We start from the raw sequence: 22,991 nt of genomic DNA on the forward strand, positions 1-22,991 counted from the left end.
AGCTGGGCGAAAAGGAATGGAATTCACAATGGCAAGGGAGATTAGCTTAGCTGTCAGAAGGAGCTTTTGAACTTTAATAATTAGTTAAGCACTAAAAAAATGCATGGTAGAACCTCTGTTCTAAAACAGACTTACGATAGATTAAACACAAATCAACTTGGGAAGGTCTGCTATGCCTGACCCCATTAGGCACAAGCTGACTAGACGGCCTGTGAAGGTCTCCTCTAGGCTTACTCTCACAGTTCAGTGGGAGCTTCCTAATGTTTGCACCGTTTCTCAGAGACCCAGCTGCTGGAATCAGGCGAACGTGTGAGAAAGTCAGATTTCATTCAGCAAAGTAAGTTTCCAGTCCTCTGAGCTGCAGGCAAAGCTTCAACGTGTGATGCTGGTGCACCCATTAACTTCTGAACAAAAAACAAACTGAGAGCACTAAGTTTCTAATCTCATGATACTGTCCAGTAGGAACCTACCAGTTAATTATTTCAGAATGATCTATGCGAATACTTAAAACACTCCTTACTATTTTAGAGTTCATTCAGCTCTTTTTCTGTCCTCTAAAACAACCAAGGGCAGGTTCTGAATGACAGGAGGACATTTGTGAGGTTTCCTGCAGAACCAACTAGTAGGATTTATTTTTCCAATGTGGCCTTTGCATAAAGCTCTTCTTTAAAAGTCATGAAGAACGTGTTCACCTAGCATGAGTAGCATGGGGGAAAAGAAGGAAAAGTAGGACTAAACTGGCATTTGCCAGGCTTCCAAGGAACTTAATGCCCGGAATGCATCTGTCCGTCTTTCAAATTTCCCTTCCGTTGTTTTTTAAAAGCAAATGAGATGTCTCTCCTCTTAACTTAAATCAGCCTTCATCACTGAGATCTACAACTGCTGGTACCTAGTTAACTCCTGAATTCTTCTCGGTATCAGATATTTAATAGTTGTGTTATACGATTATGAACTCAGCTGTCCTAAGATATTTAAAATCGTAGACATTTAATGTTGTCAAACCCCAACCACAAAACGATCTGACCACGTTACTAAATAATGCTTAATTTGAGTTATGGTCTCCATTTGAGTTATGGACTGATAATGCAGCACAGAGTTGCACAGCACGTTAGCAGCGTTAGAAACTTTTCTATTATTTACATGCCTGTTCACTGTAAAAGGCAATGTGACCAAGAGCCACACATGCTGTACGAAAATTTCTCCTGTGACATTAAAAAGATCATTAAAAATCCATTTAAAGGTATATCTGAAAACCTATGTTTTTAGAATAAACCAATATAATCCCCAAGAGCAAATCCAGTAAGAGATTAACATTTACTGTGCTTTCTAACTGGTATAACCTAGAAAATACGAGTTGCATTCTCTCTTCAAACACTGATGTTTACATTCCTCTTGCGCTTTTATCACTAACTGCAGCAATCTTGGCCAGTGGACAAACAATACACTTCAGTTGCCATTATGTTTGGCAACAAGCCAATGAAGCTACTCGCATGCGTAAAATTACGTTCATTTATGACTGTTTGCAAGTCTCATTGTAATAGAAGGTCACGCACCTTTTGTAAAATCCCTTCTAGTTTCCTAAAAACCATTTAAAAAGCAAAGTGCAATACTTCTGGAATGAAGTAATATAGAAGAGTAACAATAATTTAAAAAATTCTCTTTATATCAAGTCCTAGTAATTTGCATGTGCATTCTCTTCAGTTTCTCTTTAATAAATGTCCAAAACATATAACATACGGAAATCTGGGTCACCACTTTCTAATATGCTTGGCCTTTAGCACTAGATCTTTTTTCACAATGAACACCTAAAGTCCTATCAAGACTGAAGAGACTCAACCAGGGGACTTGAATTTCTGACAGACAGAAGTGAAAGTAGGTTATTTCTTGTGCAGGGGAAGATTCAGAACATTCACAAATTACAAAAAAGCAAATGTTTTCACTTAAAGTGAGAAGGTACTTACAGTAAATGTAATGCATTAGGATATTAGATCTCATTTCCTCCAGCCATTCTTTAAACAGCTGAAAGAGACTTAAGGAAATGAGTCAAAATCCTGGAAGATGTTTGTACTACATTAAAAAGAAAAAGAAAACAACATCTGCAAAATAACGTGCGTGTAACACAGAGCAAGACAATGTGCAGTGGTTGATATCTGTAATGGCATTTATATTCATGGACAGAGAGAAAAAGACAGCCGAAACGTAGCTTAACCTTGAGCAATTACTGTCTCTCGTTTGCAAGACCAGTATCAGATTAGATTGGCTGTCAAGTACTGCAGACAAACATATATGTTGTTAAAACTCTTTGATGCTGTGCTGTTCCTGCTTTGTCCAGAATCCGTCACTCCTTACCTTCAGATTCCTTCAGTGTTTACTGTAAGTTCAGGCTAGAAAGAAACTTTCCTTCAAAATAAAAATACACAGTATTTGGTATTTGGTCTGGCAATTACAGATTTGCCTTAAATTCTTTTGAATAGCTTTCACTAACCAAGAATTACTGTTAATAACACAGCAGCATGAAATGCAAAGACAACCAGAGGCATCACTAGAGTCTCTTAACACAGATCAGAGAGAGAAAAGGACAAGCGGTACAATGAGAAACATCGACTCGGATGTGACTCCTACGATCTGCCCTAGCCTTTGCTACTGGCCGGTATTGACATGTGGATAAGACATATCCGTGTTGATTCCACCTGCGTACTGGCGTACGGCCCTTTGCGAGGTGAGTCAAGATCCTCTACTCAATCTGTGCACCTGCAAAGAAGCGTTATTGTTTCAACAACCAACAACAGCTTTCTGAGAATGCTGAAGTGAAATGAAAAGCCCATGGTGAGCCAGCGTAACCAAAGAGTAATGCAGCTGGGCTAATCTGTCAGTGAGAGGCACTCTGCTGGAAAAAGAGCACATGGAAATGCTTCCAGTCTCTATGAACAGTACTTAAGCTGGATGCAAATGTGCATCTCACTCTTTGCCAAATTTATCACATCATTATAAAGCTTGAAGAAAAATCACTTACACACTCGCTCCGAAAAGCTTCCCAGTTGTAACGGAAGGAAAAGAGTCAACTATTGAACAATCCTTCACATTTCCATTCTGCTCCTGGCAGTGGCCTTGGGCCACATTTATGCACAGGACAATCCGCAGGGCTGCAGGGGAGGGAGGAAAAGACGCAGGAGACAACAGGGACAGGCAGAACAAGGAGGCCCAACACAACAAACGGGGGAGGAGGGAGGGCGGGATATCTGAGGGGCCAAGACAGCGACTCAGTGACAGCAGTCAGAATCGTTATCCAGTTCTATCTTCCGCCTTCAGTCTTCCTCCCTCCAGGCTGGCAGGTACCGGGAAGCAAAATGAACACAGACATGCTTCCCCCCGGGGAAGAGGGAGAGCCTCCCATTACCCTGCAGCTCGCTGGGAAACGGTCAGGAGGGGCAGTGAAAGGAGCCACCAGGTCCAGCCTTCCTCGGCTGCAGGGCGAAAACCCTGAAAGAGTACTAGGGGCGGGGGGGGGGGGTGAGCCTCGCGGGAGGATAGGGAAAAAGCACAGAGAAAAAGCTTATTCCAGAATATTCCATCAAAGGAGGACTAGGCAACCCTCAAATGGATGGAAAAGTGCAAGCATGTGTTCAGAGACAAGGGGAAGGGGGAAGGGGGTGGGGACAGAGAAGAAGAATGGGTTCCTCTCCAACAAGTTACATTCAGCTCTGCTTTCTACATTCTCCCTCCTTCCTTGGTTGCAACCAAAGGAAAAAGCTCTTGACTTAAAGGCCAAAAAAAGATACTTAATATAAGCTTGTATATGAATAAACAACAAACACGGCAGGTCTGAACGGGGCCTGCAGGAGATCATCCAGTCCACGGGTCTGCACTGCGGCAATCCCAAAAGCAACATGGGGTCAAGCCAGCTCCAGAAAAACCCAGCACAGCAAAGCAGGCTCTGTCAGGCCTGTCGCTTTCAGTGTGCCCAGCGCCCCTGCCAGGACATGAGCCACCTTCTGACACCCCTTCCAGCACAAAGCTAGCCCTGAATTGCCCTACACCTATGTGATACACAGACGACATACGGAGGGACCTACAGACCCTTGCCTTTTGCAACGGCAAGTCATGGGTGCCTATGACTACACTATGAATTTCTGTCAACACAAGTTTGCCTAATGTGCCACTGAAGGGAAATACCTCCCACAAGTGTCTGAACCTAGAATCAGATGAAGGATCGAAGGGTTCCCACCTCCCCTTACCTCCTCGCCCCACAGTAGTCTAGAGCATGCACCTGGTGGCCTCCACGAGATGCGGACAGTCTGACGTGTTTCCCAAGCTTTTCTTAAGGACAGTCCAATTGGCAGATGAAGGATAAGCTTCAAGCGCAGGGCAAAACAAGTATGAAGTGGAGACGTTTGTTGGGATATTAATCACTTCTATATACTTTTTAAGAAATTCCAGGGAATAACACATTGTTAGGAGAGTTCTGTATCTCTGTGACTACTGCACTAGCATTTGGATAGTCTGTGGATATTCTGGTTATGTGCGGATATATCCCTACATGTGGATATTCTGAACAGCAAAGTCCAAATTGTCGGGTACGGCGCTCTACTGGAACTAATCAATAAACAAAAGGGAACAAAACACAAATGTTACCAAAAAAAAAAATTTAAAAGTGTTAATAAATCAAATACTGCCCTTTCTCACATGCCAAAATAAAGTGCTTACAATAAAGAATCATAAATTGTCACTACTGTTCGGTTTTTTTTAAAGTTTTATTTGCTTCCAGCACGGGAAAACTATGGCCCAGAAGACTTCCACAGCCCTCCCCTGTCTCCTCACACACAGAGCACTCTCCAAGTCTCCTCTCTGTTGGTGGCAGCACTCACAACACCTAGCAAGTGCACTGCTTCCCTTAATGCTTAGCTTTCTCCTGCAGAAGAGTAGGAAGATAACCTTTCAAGTTGTCCACTTTCAAATTTTGGTGCACTGGTCCAAACTGTGTGCAATTCCACAAACACTAACAGCCATCTCCCTGTGGCACCCGCAGACACCCCCCCCCCCCAAAAAAAAAAAACTACCCCGTTTCTTAACCCACCAAACAGCGCAACTCGAGACACGGCGGCTCCAAAAGCCTTGCTCGAAGTTATCCAACACCGCAGCCGGATGCCGCGTGGGAAACCGCCAGCCCCGCGCGCGAGCACCAGCCCCACGCAGGTGGGGCCACTGGCACCTCCCTGGCACGAAGCAAGCGGCGGGCGGCCGCGCACCGACCAGCGCGCACCCCACGGCCCCGCTCGGGTCCGGCCGAGGGCACCGAGCCGGCGGCGCCCCGCTGCCCTCGGGGGCGCTGGGCCCCCGCTGCCGGCGCCTCCCCTGCCTATTGTTTAGCGCGCACCTCACCGCGGGCACGTTTTGTACCGATTCCGAGAGTTTGTTGGCAAAACAGCCCAGCCCGGGCAGCGGCGGGGCGGGGGCGCCCTCCCGGCCCCTCTCCCTGCCCCAGATAACCGCCGCTTGCAAACAAAGGAGTTTTTTTTTTTCCCGGCGGAGCGTCCCGCGCAGGCGGAGCGGGGCCGCGCCGGGTGCCCGGCCCCGGGGTGCGCTCGCTGCCGCGCTTGGCAGGGGCCGCCCGCGGCCGCTCCGCGCAGCCCCCGCGCCGGCGGCGAGGCTGGCCCCGCGCGGAGGGCACCGCACCGCACGGCTCCGCGCCGCTCCGCCCGGCCGGGACGCCCGCGCTGGCCGCCAAAGTTTCTCCGCGCCACCGCCACGCGTGTCCCGGCCCCGCCGCCCCGCGGCGCTCCGCGCCCGCCCGCGGCTCCCACCTGCGGGCAAGAGGCTCAGCAGCAGCACGGCGTGCGCCAGCTCCCAGGCGAGGTACGCGCTCTCCATGCCGGCCCCCCCCCCGCCCCGAGCCCGGCCCGGCGCCTGCTCCCGCTCCCGCTCCCGCTCCCGCTCGCACCGCCCGGCGCGCAGAGATGCCCGAGCCCCCGCGGCAGGGCTGCCGAGTACAGCCGGCCCCGCCTCCGCCGCCCGCCCCGCGCCCCGCCGCGCCGCGCCGCGCCGCGCCGCGCTGCGCGGCCCCCCGCGCCCCGCCCCGCCCCGCCGGGGCTGGCGCAGGTGAGAAACTCTCCCGCCTCCTTCCGCGGGAGGTGGGGGGGGGGGGTGCCTTCGCCTCGGTCTGAAAAAACAAACCATCCCACGCACCTCTCCTTCCTTCCCTCCCCCCCCGCCCCCTCCCCCCCCAAACAAGGGAAAACTGGAAAAAAACCCAGTGAGCAAATACGCGCTCAGTGCCGCCGCTAGAAATCGCCTGCGGGCCGCGGCGGTGCCCGGGGTGGGCGCTGCGCGGGGAGCGCAGCTGGGGCCAACGCCGGGGTTGGCAGGGCCGGCGGGGCTCGGCGCGGAGGCAACAGCCCCGCAAGGACAGGTACAGCCCAAGCCGCGGGCTCGTTTCTGGCTGCGGGAGGTGTCGCAGCAGCCTCGGCGAGCCGCGGAGGTAGCGCTGCGGCCCGCGCAGCCCAGCTTTCCCACCGCGGCCGCTTTGGGCAGTCGCGCTTTAGCAGCAAGGGAAGGGCTCGAGTATGCCCTGTGACACACAAGGAAAGAGTGAAAGAACGGGCTAGTTTGGTACGGAAAAGAGAAGGCTGACAGGGATCTTAAAACATGGAAAAGGTTCCCACAAAGAGGGTTGCGAGCAATTGTTTTTCATGTCCCCCAAGGGCAAGATAAAAAGTAATCCATTTAGTTCTCAGGAAAAAAAAAACTTAAATGTTAGGAAAGCACTTGCAAAGAGCAAGGAGAATTTATTCTGCAAATGCATCGTGGAGGGCAGGTTGTGGTATCCCGTATGGGGAGATTTGTAAGCCCCGATGAGGCAAACGGTTCAGCAGGAGGATCTGGGAGCACTGGCTTCTGTATCGGCAGAGCGAGAGGGAAGCTGCCCGTCGGGCAGAAATAATACAAACTGCAGAAATAATTCTGAGTGCAGAAATGTCTGTCTTCAACTCTCCTTTGTGTCACACACAGCTGAAGGGAAAGAAAGTTGGATGTAACATGTGATACTGGATGTTGGAGGCAGAGCAGTCGTACATGCATTCCCCTGCTGTGCTCTGACCAGAGAGCCAAGGACAACACAGTCTTTTAACAGGCAGATGGGGAAAGGACGCATAAACTGTCAGAAAACCCCAAACAACGCTTTTTCAATGTTCATAAGGATGTAGAGGACTCATGGCCAAACTCTTACCAGTGGAAAAGCAACCAGAATAAATGTAGACTTTTTGAAGCACATCAGTACAGATCAGAAAAGTTATTGAAGGCAAATTATTCATTTTTTTTCTTCATCTTCTTTCTTTGCTTTTTCAGTACTGTCAGTTTTTTTCCGAGGTTAATAGCACTGTCCCATATGGTCCAGTGTTAGATGAAAGTCTTGTCTTATATGTTTAAAATGGCTCTCCATTTCTTTACTCTCTTTCATCTCCCACAGCTAGTCTCTTTTGATGGGTGAATCCTTCCTTTGCCTGCAAAGCAGAATGCATTTTTGTTAGCACACTGACAATTTCAAAATCAAACATCATTTTCAAATCATATTTCTCACTAGGTGTGAGCCTCACCAAATTAATTCTGGGTAGAGAAAAAAAACCAGCTAAAATACTTAAAATTTTAGTGCCACCTAGATTTTCCAGGTGTCTCTGTGCTTCTTTTTTTCAGGAGAAAAAAAGGGGCTTGGCAATTTTTTTACAAGGGCTTAGAGCATTTACAGTTTGCGTTCTTAAAGATGCAAAGGAGTGCACAATATGCTGCAGGAGGTTTCCACTGCAACATTATCAAGGAACATGTGATGTTGCTGTTATGACAGGTTTCTCCCTGTTCTTTTTGATTAGTGTTATTTCAGTTAGTGGCCTGGCTTTATGCTCTGCACATCCCTGATCACATGCAGCCCAACTGCATTGCCCTGCATCTTGCGCCTTTTTTTGCCCAACCTTAGCTGAATGTTAAACATCTCAAAATCAGAATGGCAACAATGTGCTTTGGCAACATGCACTTTGCATGGCTATAAATAGCTGCAGTAAGTGGGAGGCACAGGTGAATTAGGTGTAGCCTTGCCACTTCATTTATTTTTAATAATCATAATGACAAATGTAGTTCTGCTTTGTCCAACATCTTGCATTGAAAACTGCATGTAAGGCAGAGTTGTCTCGTCCATATTCTGTTTGCAGTATAAAGGGAAACAAGCGTTTCCCCTTAATCAGTGAAGAGGACTCCCTTGGGTCTTTTTACTCTCTTCCAGAAGATATGACCATATGACCTTAAGCCAAAACAGGTCTATTTTGCATTTGCAGCCAGACAAGGTAGCCCCTCACATGTTCCTGTGTTCAGTTACTGTGGTACCATGGCAATATGTTAGGATAGATAATGCCATTTCTTCTGATTGTCTGCTTGTACCAACTTGCAGCAGTTTGACATCTGGGGGGGGGGGGGGGTGAAGCTCCGCAGACTCCAGAAACAATGGTTTTGAAGATAAAAATGATAAGCTTGGAGAAATATATGAAACCTTCTATTTGGAAAACTCACTTCAGTTTGAAATCCTTCAGGTGATTTAACCATAAATATGGACTGGCGCCTTTAAACAGCCAATTCAAAAGACTATATTTACTGTCATCAGCGGTCTTGTCCACATCCATGGAACTGCCTACTGGAGTAAACATTGTATAAATCGATAATATTGGTAAGATTATGCTCATGTCATTGAACAACTGCTGAACTAATGAAGGACTTGCATAATTTCTGTATCTGAATGCAAATGCGTCTGGAAATTATCTCAGCTAGTTTGAGAGCATCAAACGCTGTATTCGTTAGGTCTGTGAACACCTTTCTATACTAAATCTTTTCAGTATAAATAATCTGTGGAATCTATTTTATCTCTGGCAAGGTATATCTAATGAGAAGAGAGGAAAATACTCTTCTGATACAGCCAGTCAATGCCTGCTAGAATTCCTCCTGATAAACTGTGTGACGATGAATTCTTCTATAAGACTGCACTCTCTTTTTCTAAATTGTAGACTAAGAGATATTACTCTAGGACATTCCTATTCCATAGAAAAGGGAAGCCCCTGCAATCCGGATGACTCTGGAATTAACTCACCTCTAATACTTGAAGGCTTTGAGAAACTATGAGTCTTTGAAACATATATTGATTTACAAGTGTTGTAGTTGCTATCTCATCATTGCCATAAAAGTTTGTTACAGTTTGTAAAAGTGAAAAGTAGTTAAATTTCTGCTTGATGCATTCATCGAAAACAGCAGTTCTGAAGCGCAGCCATCAGGAATGTCATATGACTACCATGCAAGAACACATACTCATCACTGTGCTGTATCTTAATTTTAATCGACAAAACCGTGACTATGAGTTTTCTAAGCCTCTTGTTTACTAACACAAAAAAAGGGAAATCTGCTGGTCTAGACTTGGTATGCCAAGGTGTACCAACTGGAACCATCTGGGACTGTTTCCTGCAAGGCTTTAGGTTTCAGGACATCCCTTTGCCTTTATTTTTATTAACTTTGCAGTCTCCTGCATCCTCCTGCTAGAGTAGAAGGGGGATTGGGTGGAGACAATTGAGGGTATTTGATAGACTTGTATCTTAAGGTTTCATCTGTAAATGGGAGGATTTTAAAGTCTTCCATGCAGCTTAACTGAAGAGTTTTCCATTACTTTTAACAGGAATGACTCTAAAATTAATGCAGATAAAGTGGACACCTTTATGTTGTTCCCCTCTAGAATATGAACTTTCAGATGGACCATTCAGTCTTACTAAAGTGGAAAGTATCTCTTATTTCCTTCTAATCCAATTTTGTAAAATACTCACTGAATCCCATTGTGCCTGTGATCTTACATCACTATTGCTAGCCTAGTTAATTAAAGAGTTTTCTAGCATCAAATGTCAAGAGCCAAGATATAATTGCCATTGAAGCTTGAAATATTACACTATTTTTAAAGATATCTCGTGTTATCACATGCATAGCACACTATTGTAAAAACTGTCTTATCGGTGTAAGCTTAAGTGGAAAATAAAGGCTCTAATCTTCCTGATAGCATTTTTGTTAGTTTATACCCTACAATCTTGCTAAGAAAAGAGATTTGTCTTTGTGAAGTGCAAAGTACTGTTCTGCCCTTTATCGCTTGCTACTTTACTTGCAGAGGCCACTGTTGAAGGCCGGAGCTGCAGGATTCAATTTGTAAAAGTTCTGTAACTCCATTCAGTGACTTAGCGCTAAAGGGTTTTTTTCAAGTGGGATTTTTCTGGGTCTTTCTTATTTTAGTTTGTTGGTGCGTTTTTTTTAAGCAAAGCACCAGACAAATTTAACATTCCAGAATAACTGTAGAGACACATCCGACTTGGCTTTCTCAGGAGTGTTCTGCTACTCTTAGCTAGCTGCTTTTTGCACTGTTCCTCAGTTTCTCATGAGTGGTAGCTGTGGTCGTCAAACCCGAAGACCTCTGCTTTGCGCTCTCTGTCTCCTCTGAACAGGATATTAATTCCTTGGTTGCTGAAAACATATCGAGGCTCTGCATCTTGTGACAAGAACTAACTTTGCTTTATGGCTCATGAAGAATTCTTCTGTGTTTTCTCACAGTACTTTGCCATATCTGAAATCTAAATAAATGACTAGAGAAAGTTTTTGTCAGGCATTTTTCTTCTGAGGTGATTAGCCATATGAGAACCAGCTGACTCCTTCGGTATTTTTGTAAGCTACAGTATTTTCTGAATTAATTAATTTGAAGGTCACATGAGAAGACAATTCCACCTGCATATAAACTGAAATGAAAGCAAAAAGAACCCTCTTGACGGAGGTGATCTTCATCAAAAGTGGGATTTGGAGAACAGGGTGTTTGTCTTGCCTGTATTCTCTGAAAAACTTGTTTGTTTTATCACCTCTTGTTTCTTACATCGCCTCTCAAAGTATCTTCTTAAATGTATTTTAATTTTATCATTATTTGACTGGGTCGTAATTTCTTTTGATCCCTTTTAGCATTGCTAGGCGTCTTCAAAGTTTTCTAGGTCCTATTTGTTTTACATGTTTGTGTAGTTTGTAGAAATGTATCAGTTCCCCTTTATGCAGCTTTAATCTTGTTACTAACCTGGGTTGTAGTTTATGGGCTAATTCCTCTCTGACTCCTTCTCGCAGTGCTTCGCTCACATGTCTGGCCCGAAGCGCTCGCCCTTTGTCTGAGTGGGATCATATGAGCCTCCTGCTCACTCCAAGTCCCATCTTCGGGGCCTTGTCTATCAGTCTGCTTGTGTCAGATTTGTCACAACCCCTCAACCTTGTACGGAACAAGGATATCAGTGTCCAGCCTGAAACCAACTGTCATTTATTAGCATCAAAGGGCTTCAGAGGAGGCAGTTCTTAAAATAGCAAAGAGGCTGTACATGTGACCAGTTTACTATCTTTCATAGAAAGACCAAGACGTCTGGTCTGGTCCTCCTAGCTCCCCTACCACAAAGCGTGTCCGTGTCTCAGTTCCTGCTTGGTTTTGTACAGTTCCCAGGAGAGTGACAGGCAACTAAACTTCTTAGACGCCAAGGTGCTTTTCAGTTAGTGTATAGGCCTTTGGGCTGGTAACTCCCAGCTTTGGTAAAACAAGGCTTGAAGTTTGCTGTAGGCAGATGAAGTATCCTCAGAGCTAACAGCTCCCCATCGCCTCTCAGTTCTGCCCCTCAAATTTTTTGAGTAACCCCTCCTAAATTAAGACGTTATAGGGCAGTACTGTACATATTAGTGCCCTTCTGTACGTGCCCTTAACAAGGCAATGTTGCAGTAGTCTTAGAAGACGACATAGCAGGTACGTACATTTGTACGCATTTATTGCAATCTGTCCTCACAATTCCTGGTAACCAAAAGCCTCCTAGAGAGTATTTTCCTGTCAGTCTTATTCCGTTTTCATACAGCTATCTTGTGCTGCCAGAGGCCTTTTGGGTTTTTTTTTTCAGCTATGCATGTCTCCTAATACGGTGTGTATTATAATCCCCAAGCCCACATTGCTGGTGCACAGCAGCCCTTCTTGATGGACAAACACACGCACCACCAGCAGAGTAAGTGGTAGTCACAGGTGCCTCACCACTTGGAAAATGAGGCCCATCATGTTTACCATCCAATCCTCTAATCTTTTTACCTGTAGAAGTGCTTTTCAGCCTGTCTGATATGTGCATCCATAAGAGTTTTCCAACTGAGATGCAGTCACCTTCAGAAATCTCCATATGCAGCCTGTTATTTAGTGCAAGTGAAATTTTGCAGACACTTGCAACCACCTCTCCAAAGGATGTAGACTGTGCCGGCCTTCTTTGGAAGGCCTGGAATTATACCCTGGTGAATTTGCATTTTGATGACTTAGTTTGTCTTGGCTGGATAACCAGACAGAAAAATTTAGTTCATGAAGATGCTGAGGAATAAGAGTGGTATTTGTCATTATGAGACAGGTGTTGTAAAGCCTGCTGATATTAATGAAATCACCTAGTTCTAGAAGGCTTGCGAATTTGGAATTTAAGGGGTAATATTCTATTAAATAGGATGGCCGCTTCTTTTTTTCTTCCTGTTCTGAGTTTAAGCAGATTTAGTGGAGCCACGTAAGTTTAGTATGCTCAAATTCAAGTCAAAAGAGTTTTAAGATATATTTTCTGTGACCATTTTCCTATTTTATCTCAGTTTTTTTAGGGTCAGTATTGAAATGGTGCATTAACCAGGTGTGCAATGTTTATCCAGAAGCTTTTGCATTTTTTCTGTATGTATCTGTCTGATATGGAATATAAACCACTGCATTAGTGTAAACAATATATTCTGAAGACGATTTCTGGGTTTTTTTCTCTGATATATTAGTTAGTTCCCTCTTCTTGGAGGGAACATACATTAGGCCACGCGCTGGCTTCCATGTTAGTTCCCGAGCTCGAAGGACTCTGCTTTTAGGGGGTGATCCTGAGCTGCTGCACCAAGTTGTGTTTTAAGAGTTCACCAGGTCTTTGCATTTGCAGTGTAAAGGTCCGGCCTTCAGTCCAACTTGCCTTAAACTTGACAGACGTTTATATGTGAGAGCCTCCCTTCTCTGCCCCAGGGTCCAAAGCTTTTTATAGACCAAATATAGTATATAGAGTTGTCCACCACAGCTGCCTTGGAGGAGGAAGCTGTTGGCACTTAGCACTGCAAAGAACCAGTTTGGGACAGGAAATTCTCCAGCTGGAGCTGAGAGTTAGGATTCTCTGAGGTTCACGTAGCAAAATGGAGTGTCCCTTTGCCATGTCCCCCTTGTTGGAAATAATGCAAATGTAAAAGTAAGCATATGGCCTTTTATGCTGAGGGCTTGTGCATCCACTGGGAGCAGAATTTTAGAGTTCACAGCCAGGTTTCTGTGTTTGCCTCCTTTCTCAGCTCCTGTGCCATTGAGCCCCGTGTGTCACATTGGTTTACAAGGCACTGGCTGCAAAATAGGCTTAAGAAGGTCCTGGCCCTTCTCTCCCTAATTCTGTTCCCTGCTGTGGTACTCAGGCTTGCTAGTTCTTGGTTTTGCTGCTACGGCTATTCTGAGAAACCACAAAAAAGGTTATTTTTCACCCCTAATCAGGTCTGTGATCTCGTTTACTGTGCGGCCTTGCGAACAGTCCTACTGCCACGCTGAAGGAGGAAAAGTGATGAGAACGAGCAAGTAGAAAGAACTTTTTAAACTGGCTTGCTGCCCAAGCCAGCACCTCGCAAAAGTAAATCCTTTTACTACTCAACAGGAGTCAGCCTTTTAACACTAAAGTAAATATCTTGATACCTCTCTCTGAAGCCAGGTGTGAAGGTACTTACAGGTGATTTCCCCTTTCTGAATTTACATCTAAATAGCCAGGGGAGCTTAAACAATGCAAATGCGGTAGCCAGCTCTTCCTAAGTCTGGTTGTCTTGGCTGTTCCATAGCTATTGCCCTCATGTCAGCTGGCCAATTGTTCTGTGCCCAGTTCGGACTACTGCATTTATTTATCCTTATATTAAATGCTATGCAAGATGTCAGTTATAGGTACAACCTGTTAAATGCATGATCCCTGGTGTGTTCTCAGCCCCCTCTGGACAGACCACATACGGTCCATTGTTAACACAGATGTCAAACCAGCAGCAGCTTGCTTATCTAGCTACACCTCAGAGAACGGGGAGTTTTCCCCTCCTGGCTTTTGCCGGAGTTCATATGTCAGGAGGGCATCATCTGTTTGGGGCTTCAGGAGTGAAATTAGTATACCAGTTAGAATGTGTCTACAGCAAATGTCCACTCATTAGTCAATGACAGTGTGCACAGGATTTATGACCATGACAAGAAGTCAAAATAGCATGGTAGGATAGGTCCTTTCAAGGATAAATTTAACAGGTGCTGTTCACTGAATTTGAGTCAGTCTTGACCTGGGGTTAAATCTTGGGGCATTATTATATGTCGAACCCTGATGACATGTTACTAATTCTCACTGCACAAACACTGCACAGTTGATAAGCAGAAACATGCAGAAAATGTTGTAAATAGTATTTAGAATTCCTCTTTGATCTTCTTTCACAGGTGATTTCTCAGTTTCTCTAACATGATCATATGATGAAGCATGTGTCCTTTTGACCCTTGAGAGCCTGCAAGAACATTAGCATCTCAAGTTTTTTCTCAAGCAATTCAGAAATCCTTCCACAGACAAACATTTGGAGATGTCCAGAGCTAGCAGCACATCACAACTCTTGGGTTAATAGTTGGCTGATGGTATCAGCCACTGGTAAAGTAGAAAACTGTAGCCTAAATCCTAGGCAATAACAGGAATCTGGATCAGTACATCAAATACCCATTTGTTCTGTAGTCATGACTTACTGCCTGGTGGTCAGCTACATGGGATAAAACATTACTGACTGATTGACAGCTCATTGAGTTTTACTTCTCTTAGTCCTTTATTGAAGACAGGATCCCCATTGTAAACAGGTAACTATATGCCTTCTATATCTAGTGCAAAAGTAGAGGCACCTCAGGAGTGATAGGCACCCAGCCCGGAACAGGTTAGGTGAATCCCCCTCTGGGGATGTCTTTCTCCTCCTCAGAGAAAAACTAGACAACTGGTTTAGACAGATATCTCATTTTTAGGTGGCTGAAATTACGTGCAATGGATCCTACTCTAAGTTGCATATGCTTTTTAGTCTCAAAGGTTACCAGTATGTTCCTCTAGATGCCTAAACACCCAATAAAGCGGGCGAATATGGCCAACAAGGCGTTTCCTCTGTAAATAAAGCCAAAATAGTACTACAACATATTTAGACGTGGAGACTCCTAGTTCATGACTAGCAACGTATTTAGACATGGAGACTCCTCGTTCATAACTAGCACAGATCTAGATCTAGATCTAGAGGTATTACCCTACCAAAACAGTTACTGAGCACTTCCAGCATGCCGTGCTGTGCATGCCACGTTCATTTGCAGTATACTTTTGGGCCTCGCTAGCAGACTTGTACTTTCCATCTATGTTCCAACTTGTATTCCTCCTGAAGCTCCTCTCCTTTCTTTGCATCAAACCAACATAGCGCAAAGGCTGCAGGTTGCAGACACCCTGCCACTCAAGTTGGTTTCCCACTGCTACTCTACCTGAACTTTCGTCCTTCCTTTAACAAAGACGTGGAGTGAAGAGTATTGCCTGACACAGTCAGCAAGCTCAGCAACTGTATTTTTAGGAAAACTCCTCTGTTGGTACATACTGCCATGCTTAATCCTCTAGGAGTACTTGTAAGCTAGTGGAACAGAGTGTAACTGTGTGTTTGTAAGCTGGACCGGATGCAGCAGTAGACACCAGAGCTTTTTGTTTCGCTGCATTACTAAGATATCTCAGCAGTACATATTCTCAAGCTGGCTGTGCTGTCCTGTCTCCTATAACTTGTTTGTACTCCCCTCTAGCCGCTCCATTGTACTAGGGGAAGGTGTGTGGCCACACGATCTAGTCAGGGGCTCAACTTAGCTGAAATGTAGCTAGCCAAAATAGAAAAAAGGGTGGTGGAGAACAGGGCTGCCTAAGCTACTGTCAAGCTTAAGCACTGTCAAAGAGGTGCATAGTGGACTGCAGCCTAGACAATTGTTTTCTAGATCTTAGTTATTTCGTAGAGTTCACAAGTTCTAGCCACTGCCTCTATTATGTTCAGTTCCTTTAGCCAGACTGTGGTTCCACATAGATTTTTAAATTTCCTTCTATCAAAGATGTTTGAGATAAATTGCATCTCTTCTTTCGTAGATATATTAAAGGAGAAAGGAGACACAAGAAATACTCTTCTCAGCTCATCTGCACTGAATCTCCTGCTGCCAGCAAGTGCAAAGCATCCCCGAGCAGGGATGGACTTTGGGGGCTGTGGAATGGGGGATGGGGGTGGCTCCCCTAGCATTTGGAAAGGGCACTGGACTACCTTTTCTACAGCTAGAGCAAGGGTCTGATCTCAGAAAGCTCTGCCCAACAGACAAGGCGCATTAAACATTTCAAAGATATATTTTTTTCCTGGCCATAGCTGTTCAACGCACTCCAACATATGCCCAAAGCTCCCACATGCATATTAACTCCCTGGATGGCTGGGAGCAGAGGCTTTGTTCTCCTGCATTGTCTGCCTGATCCTCTTTGCAGGAGGTATTACCAGAAAGCTGTTACCCACGGTTGTATGACCTATGCATGCTGATGTCACTACATTAAGTAGCATCATCATAAGTAAGCCCATCTTGGAAGACAGCAGAAAGGAACCATTTGTGCACAAATTGCTGGTAGACGTTAGTACATTCTAGGTATAGTGTTTTCTGAAAAGGCCAACCTATACGTTATGTTTCCCTGAGGCAACTTTAATTCATATGCATTCATAGTTTTCTTGCACTATTTGATTGACTGCAGGTGGAGAAAAAGACAAGTGTTTGCTAGCTCCTTTTTAGCCAAATACGCAAAAGATAGAAGAAGTATTTCAATTTTAAAAGCAGCCATATCTTTACAGAGCATCTTTTTGTTAAGTAAATTATTATAGATTTTCTTAATCTATAAAAGAGCAGTTTTACTGCTCTTGTGATTCTTTTTTACTTTTATGATAATCTGAACATTTATAAGACAAGATATGGTTTAGATGTTCAAAATAGAATCTTATTTTTGGACCATGACATCAGTTTTTATGCCATTTCACTCTATTTTGAGCTACAATTAAAAGTTCTTTTTTAAACAAACTGTATCTAATTTCTGTGCTAAATCAAACCAGGCAGCAGGGAATGTTTTTACTTTTAACTAGAATGTCATTAGAGTCAAGACATGCAAGTACAATGCAGAATTGTAAGACATCTCTGCAAAAAATGAATTCACTGCAAAGTCTTTGTCTGCATTAGAAGTGTTTTTTTGGTGGAGGCACGCTGGCAAACTCTCCAAAGAACCACTGCTTAAACCAAAATAAAGTGATTCCCCAATGGGGCTTGTTCCAGTTTTCTAAGCAGAATAAGCAATACCAAAGACAATTTTGCCAGCCAAGCAGCATTTGCTGGCATAATTGTGTTGCTTAGAGCTGCATATTATTGACTCCTCCTTGACATAATTTTCCCAGCCAAAATTTTGGACCAGGCTAACGCTACGATTAGAAGCTTAAACCAACAGAATTGTTGCACAAGTTACCCTAATTTTTACACATGCAAAGAGTATGCAGAAAATGTGCAACAAGTTTTTTTTTCTTGTAGAAATTTAAATTTTTAAATTGATCATTGTTCCAGTTATTTTTACAAAACTACATGCTGGGCCTAAGCTCCTTTACAGTGTGCTTTTGAAGGCCACACATTGCATATGTGCAGCTTTGCTATTTCTTCAGACGTATCATTGTTCTCTTTGCGCATACTGCCTATCACAAAACTGAAGTTTTGAAAAGCAACTTGCTTTTTGGGTTTGCTAGACAGAGAAATGTCATATGACTTGTCTCCCCTGCTGTAAAAAGCACTACAGTTTTCAAACTCAGCTAGCACAGAGTGATTAAACTGCATTTAGCTAAAATCCTCCAAAAATTGTTTGTGCAGATTGCTCAGCCATTGATGACCCAGGTCGAAAACTGATCCCCTGTGGAAGTATTGTCTTCAGCATAATGCTAAGACCTCAGGGCCCAAAAAACAGTTAAGTGGTGAATTCCTCCCCCGCATGGTATTAAAGAAATGGAGCATTACCTATGACCCAGGGGAAGGCAGTGACAAGCAGTGCTGGCAAAATCTGGGACTTTGATGTCTCTGGTACTAGTCAATGTTGATTGAAGAGTGGATATGAGCAAAATGAGAGGCATATGACTGTGCTCGGGCAGCTGTAGACAGGGTCAAATATTCAGGGCCCCAAATTATAGTCTTAGATGTCTGCCATTAATTCTGTCATCTATGACTCATGGGGAGTCTCTCAGGGTCATTGCAATCTCTCTTGCATTTCCCCAGGTCTGTCTCGCTGCGGAAATACATCTCATGCTGAGTTTGTCTATAAAAGCTTCTGCTGCCTTGGGCTCGTGGCGTCTGCGGTGGAGCGGGACTGACTAGCTGCCCCATTGCTGCCCTGCCTGCCCTGCCGCTGCCGATACCAGCGCCAGCCCCAGACGCAGCAAAGCCACCAGCTCCAGCACCAGCTCTTTCTCTCGGGGGTCACCTCGCACCAGAGGGGGGGCTTCCCCTGCCGGCAGGCTTGCTCCCCTTGATTGCTTGGACTTACCCGTTCCTCTGCTCCACTGCTGGCTCATTTTATTTTGATTTTTCTTGTTGCCAGCCTTCTCCTTGCCCATCCCCAACTTCCTACCCACTTCTCCAGCCCCTTCTGTCCTGTTCTTTCACCAAGGATTTTTTTTTCTCATTCCTTTCTGAGACAGCCGTGAACCCAAACCTATGTTTAGGCAAACATAGGTATCAGCAGTCCGGTCACAGACATACCTTGTACTTGCCCCTGAAAGCGGCACCACTGCAATTACCAGTTAGCCAGGGTCAATGAAGCGCGATATCATAATCAATAATAACTTTCAAAAGCTGGAAGTGGTGATGATTTTTCCCAGGTTATTTCATCTCCTGATAAATATGAACAGTCCTTTAGGCATTCAGGGCTGGATGCTCCTGTGAGCTGAATATGAGAGACTGTTCCCCATCCGGACTTGTGGTGTATGTCCAACTAGGAGAAAGTAAACCTCTCTATTTCTTATATTCCTAGCAAATTTGTATTTCTACTAACCCTAGAAAATGTCTCCCAGACAAACGTGAATTCATTTCTTTGTTGGACTGATTTCCTATCTGTTAAGTTTCCTATCCTCTGGTTTCTTTTTGGTCTCTTTCATCTTTATTTTTTCAGTTTCTGTACTCCATTAAAAATAAGAATTTCATAATTATTTCTAATCTAACCCTTGAAAAGTTTCATGTGATTATGACACAGTAAGGAAATGACAGAAGGAAGATATATTTGTGAATTGATCCGGTTACCCCCAGGTTCTGAAGGGGGAAAAATTTACGTCTAGGCAATCCATTTCTGAAATAAACACTTCAGTCACATATATCTGGAGCCCCCGTTAGTAGAAGAACAATCTGTCATAGCCTCTCCCCCTAGATGAGATGCTTTGTGTCCTTGTTCTGTGAAGAAAGAGTTGTAAAACAGGAGGTGACTATTAAATTAACAGAGGGAATCTCTCTTTTCTTTTTTTTAATGCAAGAAGGAAACAGAGGTTTGTTTTTATTGATATCTGCAAGATTAAAAACCCCAGCTATTAACTCTTGAGATGATAAATATATTTCCTTGCAACACGAGATGTGTAATTCCATGGAAACAAACACACAGACATAAATTGCAAAATGCTAGGGGGCATTTTTAACTTATCAGCATAGGAAAAAGGGAGAGTAAGTATAAATGTCACAGAAGCTATAAGCGAAATTAAAAGAGCAGGCATTGTGTTTAAATCTTACGGATAATGTGCTGAAGATTAAGTTGCATACTAATAACACAGCACACTTTAAAGTGGTAACATACAAATCTGATGAAAAAGAACAAAATATAATTTAGGAATATAATATAAATTATCATCGTATTGATATAGATCTGTATCTGGTGAAATTCCTGCTCACATTATTAGGAGGCTGTTAATTAAGAAACTCCGGTACGCTTTAGTCACATTTTTGTAAATTGCAAACAAAACCCGAGGCCGCAGTTGTGTGTGAGAAGGATTTAACCTCTGCAAAATCCCGCTGGGCACTTCAGACAGCCAAAGTTTACTAAAACTGATGTCAGATTATAGAAATAATGATTCTAGCAGATACTCTTCTCCGTGCTTTGGCAGCATTGTTTCATTGTTAGTATCAGAGGGCAGAGTTGGAGGAACTTCCCTCTGGGAATCCCACTGCAACCTCAGATATTAGCATAAACAGCTGAGTTTCTGCCAGGTTTGGTGACCCTGCAAAGAACGGCTGCAAACTCACTCGAGCTTGGAAAACAGCGCTGTACTGTAAATGAGCTGCTGAGTGTTTGTGCTGGCCTTTCACACCGCTGAGGGAAGGCAGGAATAAAGGAAGCTAATAATCATATGTACTCCTGCAAACGTGACTGCGAAGCCTGTGGGCAAGCGTATTGCTTGCAACTCATTTATTCAAGTGCATTTAAATTGGATGGGGCATCTTTAATGAGTAGGACTGGTGGCTGCTGACAAGAGCATAGATGCATATATGTGAAGTAATTACTTGGTGTATTACTTCATATGGAACCATGCAGGGTCTTTCCCTATTTTTCTCTTTAGTCCTGTACTGGAAAGGCCACGTTTTGAGAGGCTTCCCAGAATTCCTAGATAGAAACTACTGAGGAGAGACTCTTCCCAAAAAATGTCAGCCCTTCTCGGAGCTTCAGCACAAGCGAGCCGGTGTGGTGCTATTCAAAGCTTCCTCTGCTGGGTCCCTGGGCCCTGTCAATCTTGCAAGTAAAGCATTCCATTTTCCTAATGGAAAACGGAAAACTCCTAAATTTTATGGCTATTAAGCTATCGTACATCCTGGGCAGATTGATTCTGCAGCGTGTGTTTCTTGCAGAAAACTTTTAAGAAGCTTGAACGTCAAGTTACCTTTCTCCTCCACTTGTCCAGAAAAGGCACTGAGCTTCTGACTCAAACCTGTCCAGCATTGCAGTGTGCAGTGGAAGATCCTCTGGGCACTCGCAGCTTCTTCAGGCGCTGTCTGTCATATTTGGATTCAGATACGCCGTAGTTTATTAACTCTTCCCACAGCGTTTGTTGTGTCTCCAGCAGACATCATTTTGGAAGAAAACTTTACAATACTTTTTGGCAGAGCTTTTCTGACAGATCCCTTTAAAATAATAAGACACTTAATCAAAAGAAAGTGATTGTGAAGGAAAAGGTGGGAGAAAAGTGAAATTTCTACAAAGTTCAAAGTGTTTCCAGCAATTATTAGCACTTTTCCAAAGCCTGTAGGTGTTGCAGGAGGAGTTATGTTTTCAGGCAGTTTTTGAGCCTTCACAATACAGATTTTCAGATATATTTGTTTATGACTGAGGCTTACTGCATAATACAAATAATGTAGCAATACAGCAAGCATGAAGCATGACAGAAAAAATACGATTAATGTCAAGCTCACAAATCCAGTGTCTGCATGATGCGTCCTCAAAGCACCCTTCGCCTCTGAGTTACACATTTGAAATCAGGAAGACGTATCCTGATTTTCATTATCTTCGGATGCTCAGCAGTGTTTAATATGAATGAAACGTATGCAAGCATTTTCTGAGAGAGATCAAATCTCACTTGGGGAACTTGATAGCTTTTTGTGGGCGGCTCTTATTTCTTTTGGCAAATTAGCAACTGAAGAACACATGGCAGTTGTAATTTGAATTAAAAACAACAACAACAATGTTTGATACAGTGCCTTATTACTCTCAGAATTGATTCAGATTAGCTTGGACGTAAAAATTGTTATGCAAATTGAAAACTGAAAATCTTAAGCGTAACCAATCCAGACATTTATAACGCTGCCACAGCCAAAAAGCCTTTCCTCCTCTGTGGGAAAAACTATCCGGAACACAATAATTATTTGTTCGTAGAGCTGTGGCCCTGGCACAAAAATTCAGGACTTTTCTCAAAACTTGTACGCCCTGTAACTGATCTATACAAGCAGTCACAGTATGGATTCCTATTCTGATGAGTTCAGCCAAATTAATATTGCCTGACTTCTTGAGAGATCTAGATTTAACCAGGATTCTCTTCTCTGACAACCTTCAGGTCTCTGCCAAACAGATTATTTTTATTCACTTTTACTGCTATTTCAAAATCCCGACATCAGATTCCTCTGCTTGATCCGGTATGAGTTGAATAGCATTATTGCTGATTCCATTTATGATTAGTATAAATAAGTAAATAAAAATGTGCAAAGGGTGCTGGCAATGTTTAGGGTTATTCTTCTCTGCTCCTGTCTACATGCCTGAAGAGAAGACCTAATTTTCAAAGGAAGAGCTTTCCCAGCAACCCCCTTTGAAGTTTGCTAAGGATACTTTAGAAATGCAGGTATTATTAATCATTATTATGTCACTGGACTACAGAGCATTTTCTGCATCTCCAGAGCCTGTGGCAGTAAGGTTCAGATGTTCTTCCAGTAGCAATTATGCCTCTAGTTAAATACACTTCATTATGAACATATATCAAATTAGATATACGTTTTCAGGTATAGTTGTTTACGACTGTGATTTATTGCAACGCAGTAATCATGACCTAAGCCCATAAAAGAGGTATTCCTTACCTTTGAAATATCTGAAGAATTACTCAACCCCAAAATCTGTTGTCTAACTCTTACATGTTCTGTAATGTAAATAAACAAGGCAAGAGGTTAAACAGATAGTCAGTGCTCCAACCTGCCACGGGGTGCAATGGGGCAGATCTTCCCAATGCCAGGAAAAGGGCAGGTTGCTTTTAACAGACATACAGTGACTGATATTAACAGCTTGCATTAAAGAGGCTTTAGCTAGAGAAAAAGGCTGTTT

The 22,991-nt window shown here is 43.8% G+C and overlaps 1 protein-coding gene and 1 long non-coding RNA gene across 3 annotated transcripts in view; both read right to left on the reverse strand.

Annotated features, from left to right (window-relative positions):
• Positions 1-5,954, reverse strand: part of KIT (KIT proto-oncogene, receptor tyrosine kinase) — a 54,736-nt gene extending 48,782 nt beyond the window's left edge. The window contains exon 1 of one of the 2 annotated variants that reach the window (XM_068942872.1): positions 3,014-3,152. Coding sequence is in view for 1 of the 2 variants with exons in the window: in XM_068942871.1 (XP_068798972.1) it covers positions 5,802-5,868 (67 nt within the window). In the remaining variant the exon portion in view is untranslated. Of the gene's footprint in view, positions 1-3,013; positions 3,153-5,801 lie in introns of those variants that run through there. The other variant, XM_068942871.1, reaches the window with a different exon arrangement.
• An 880-nt stretch (positions 5,955-6,834) lies between these two features.
• On the reverse strand, positions 6,835-22,813 carry LOC138067213 (uncharacterized). Its single transcript, XR_011141061.1, has 3 exons — positions 22,751-22,813; positions 21,070-21,310; positions 6,835-7,496 (listed from the first exon to the last, which is right to left on the reverse strand). It is a non-coding gene; the product is annotated as an uncharacterized lncRNA (long non-coding RNA).
• Positions 22,814-22,991: the final 178 nt, after the last annotated feature.

Source organism: Struthio camelus, chromosome 4 (assembly GCF_040807025.1).
Source record: "Struthio camelus isolate bStrCam1 chromosome 4, bStrCam1.hap1, whole genome shotgun sequence".
NCBI lineage: Eukaryota > Metazoa > Chordata > Aves > Struthioniformes > Struthionidae > Struthio > Struthio camelus.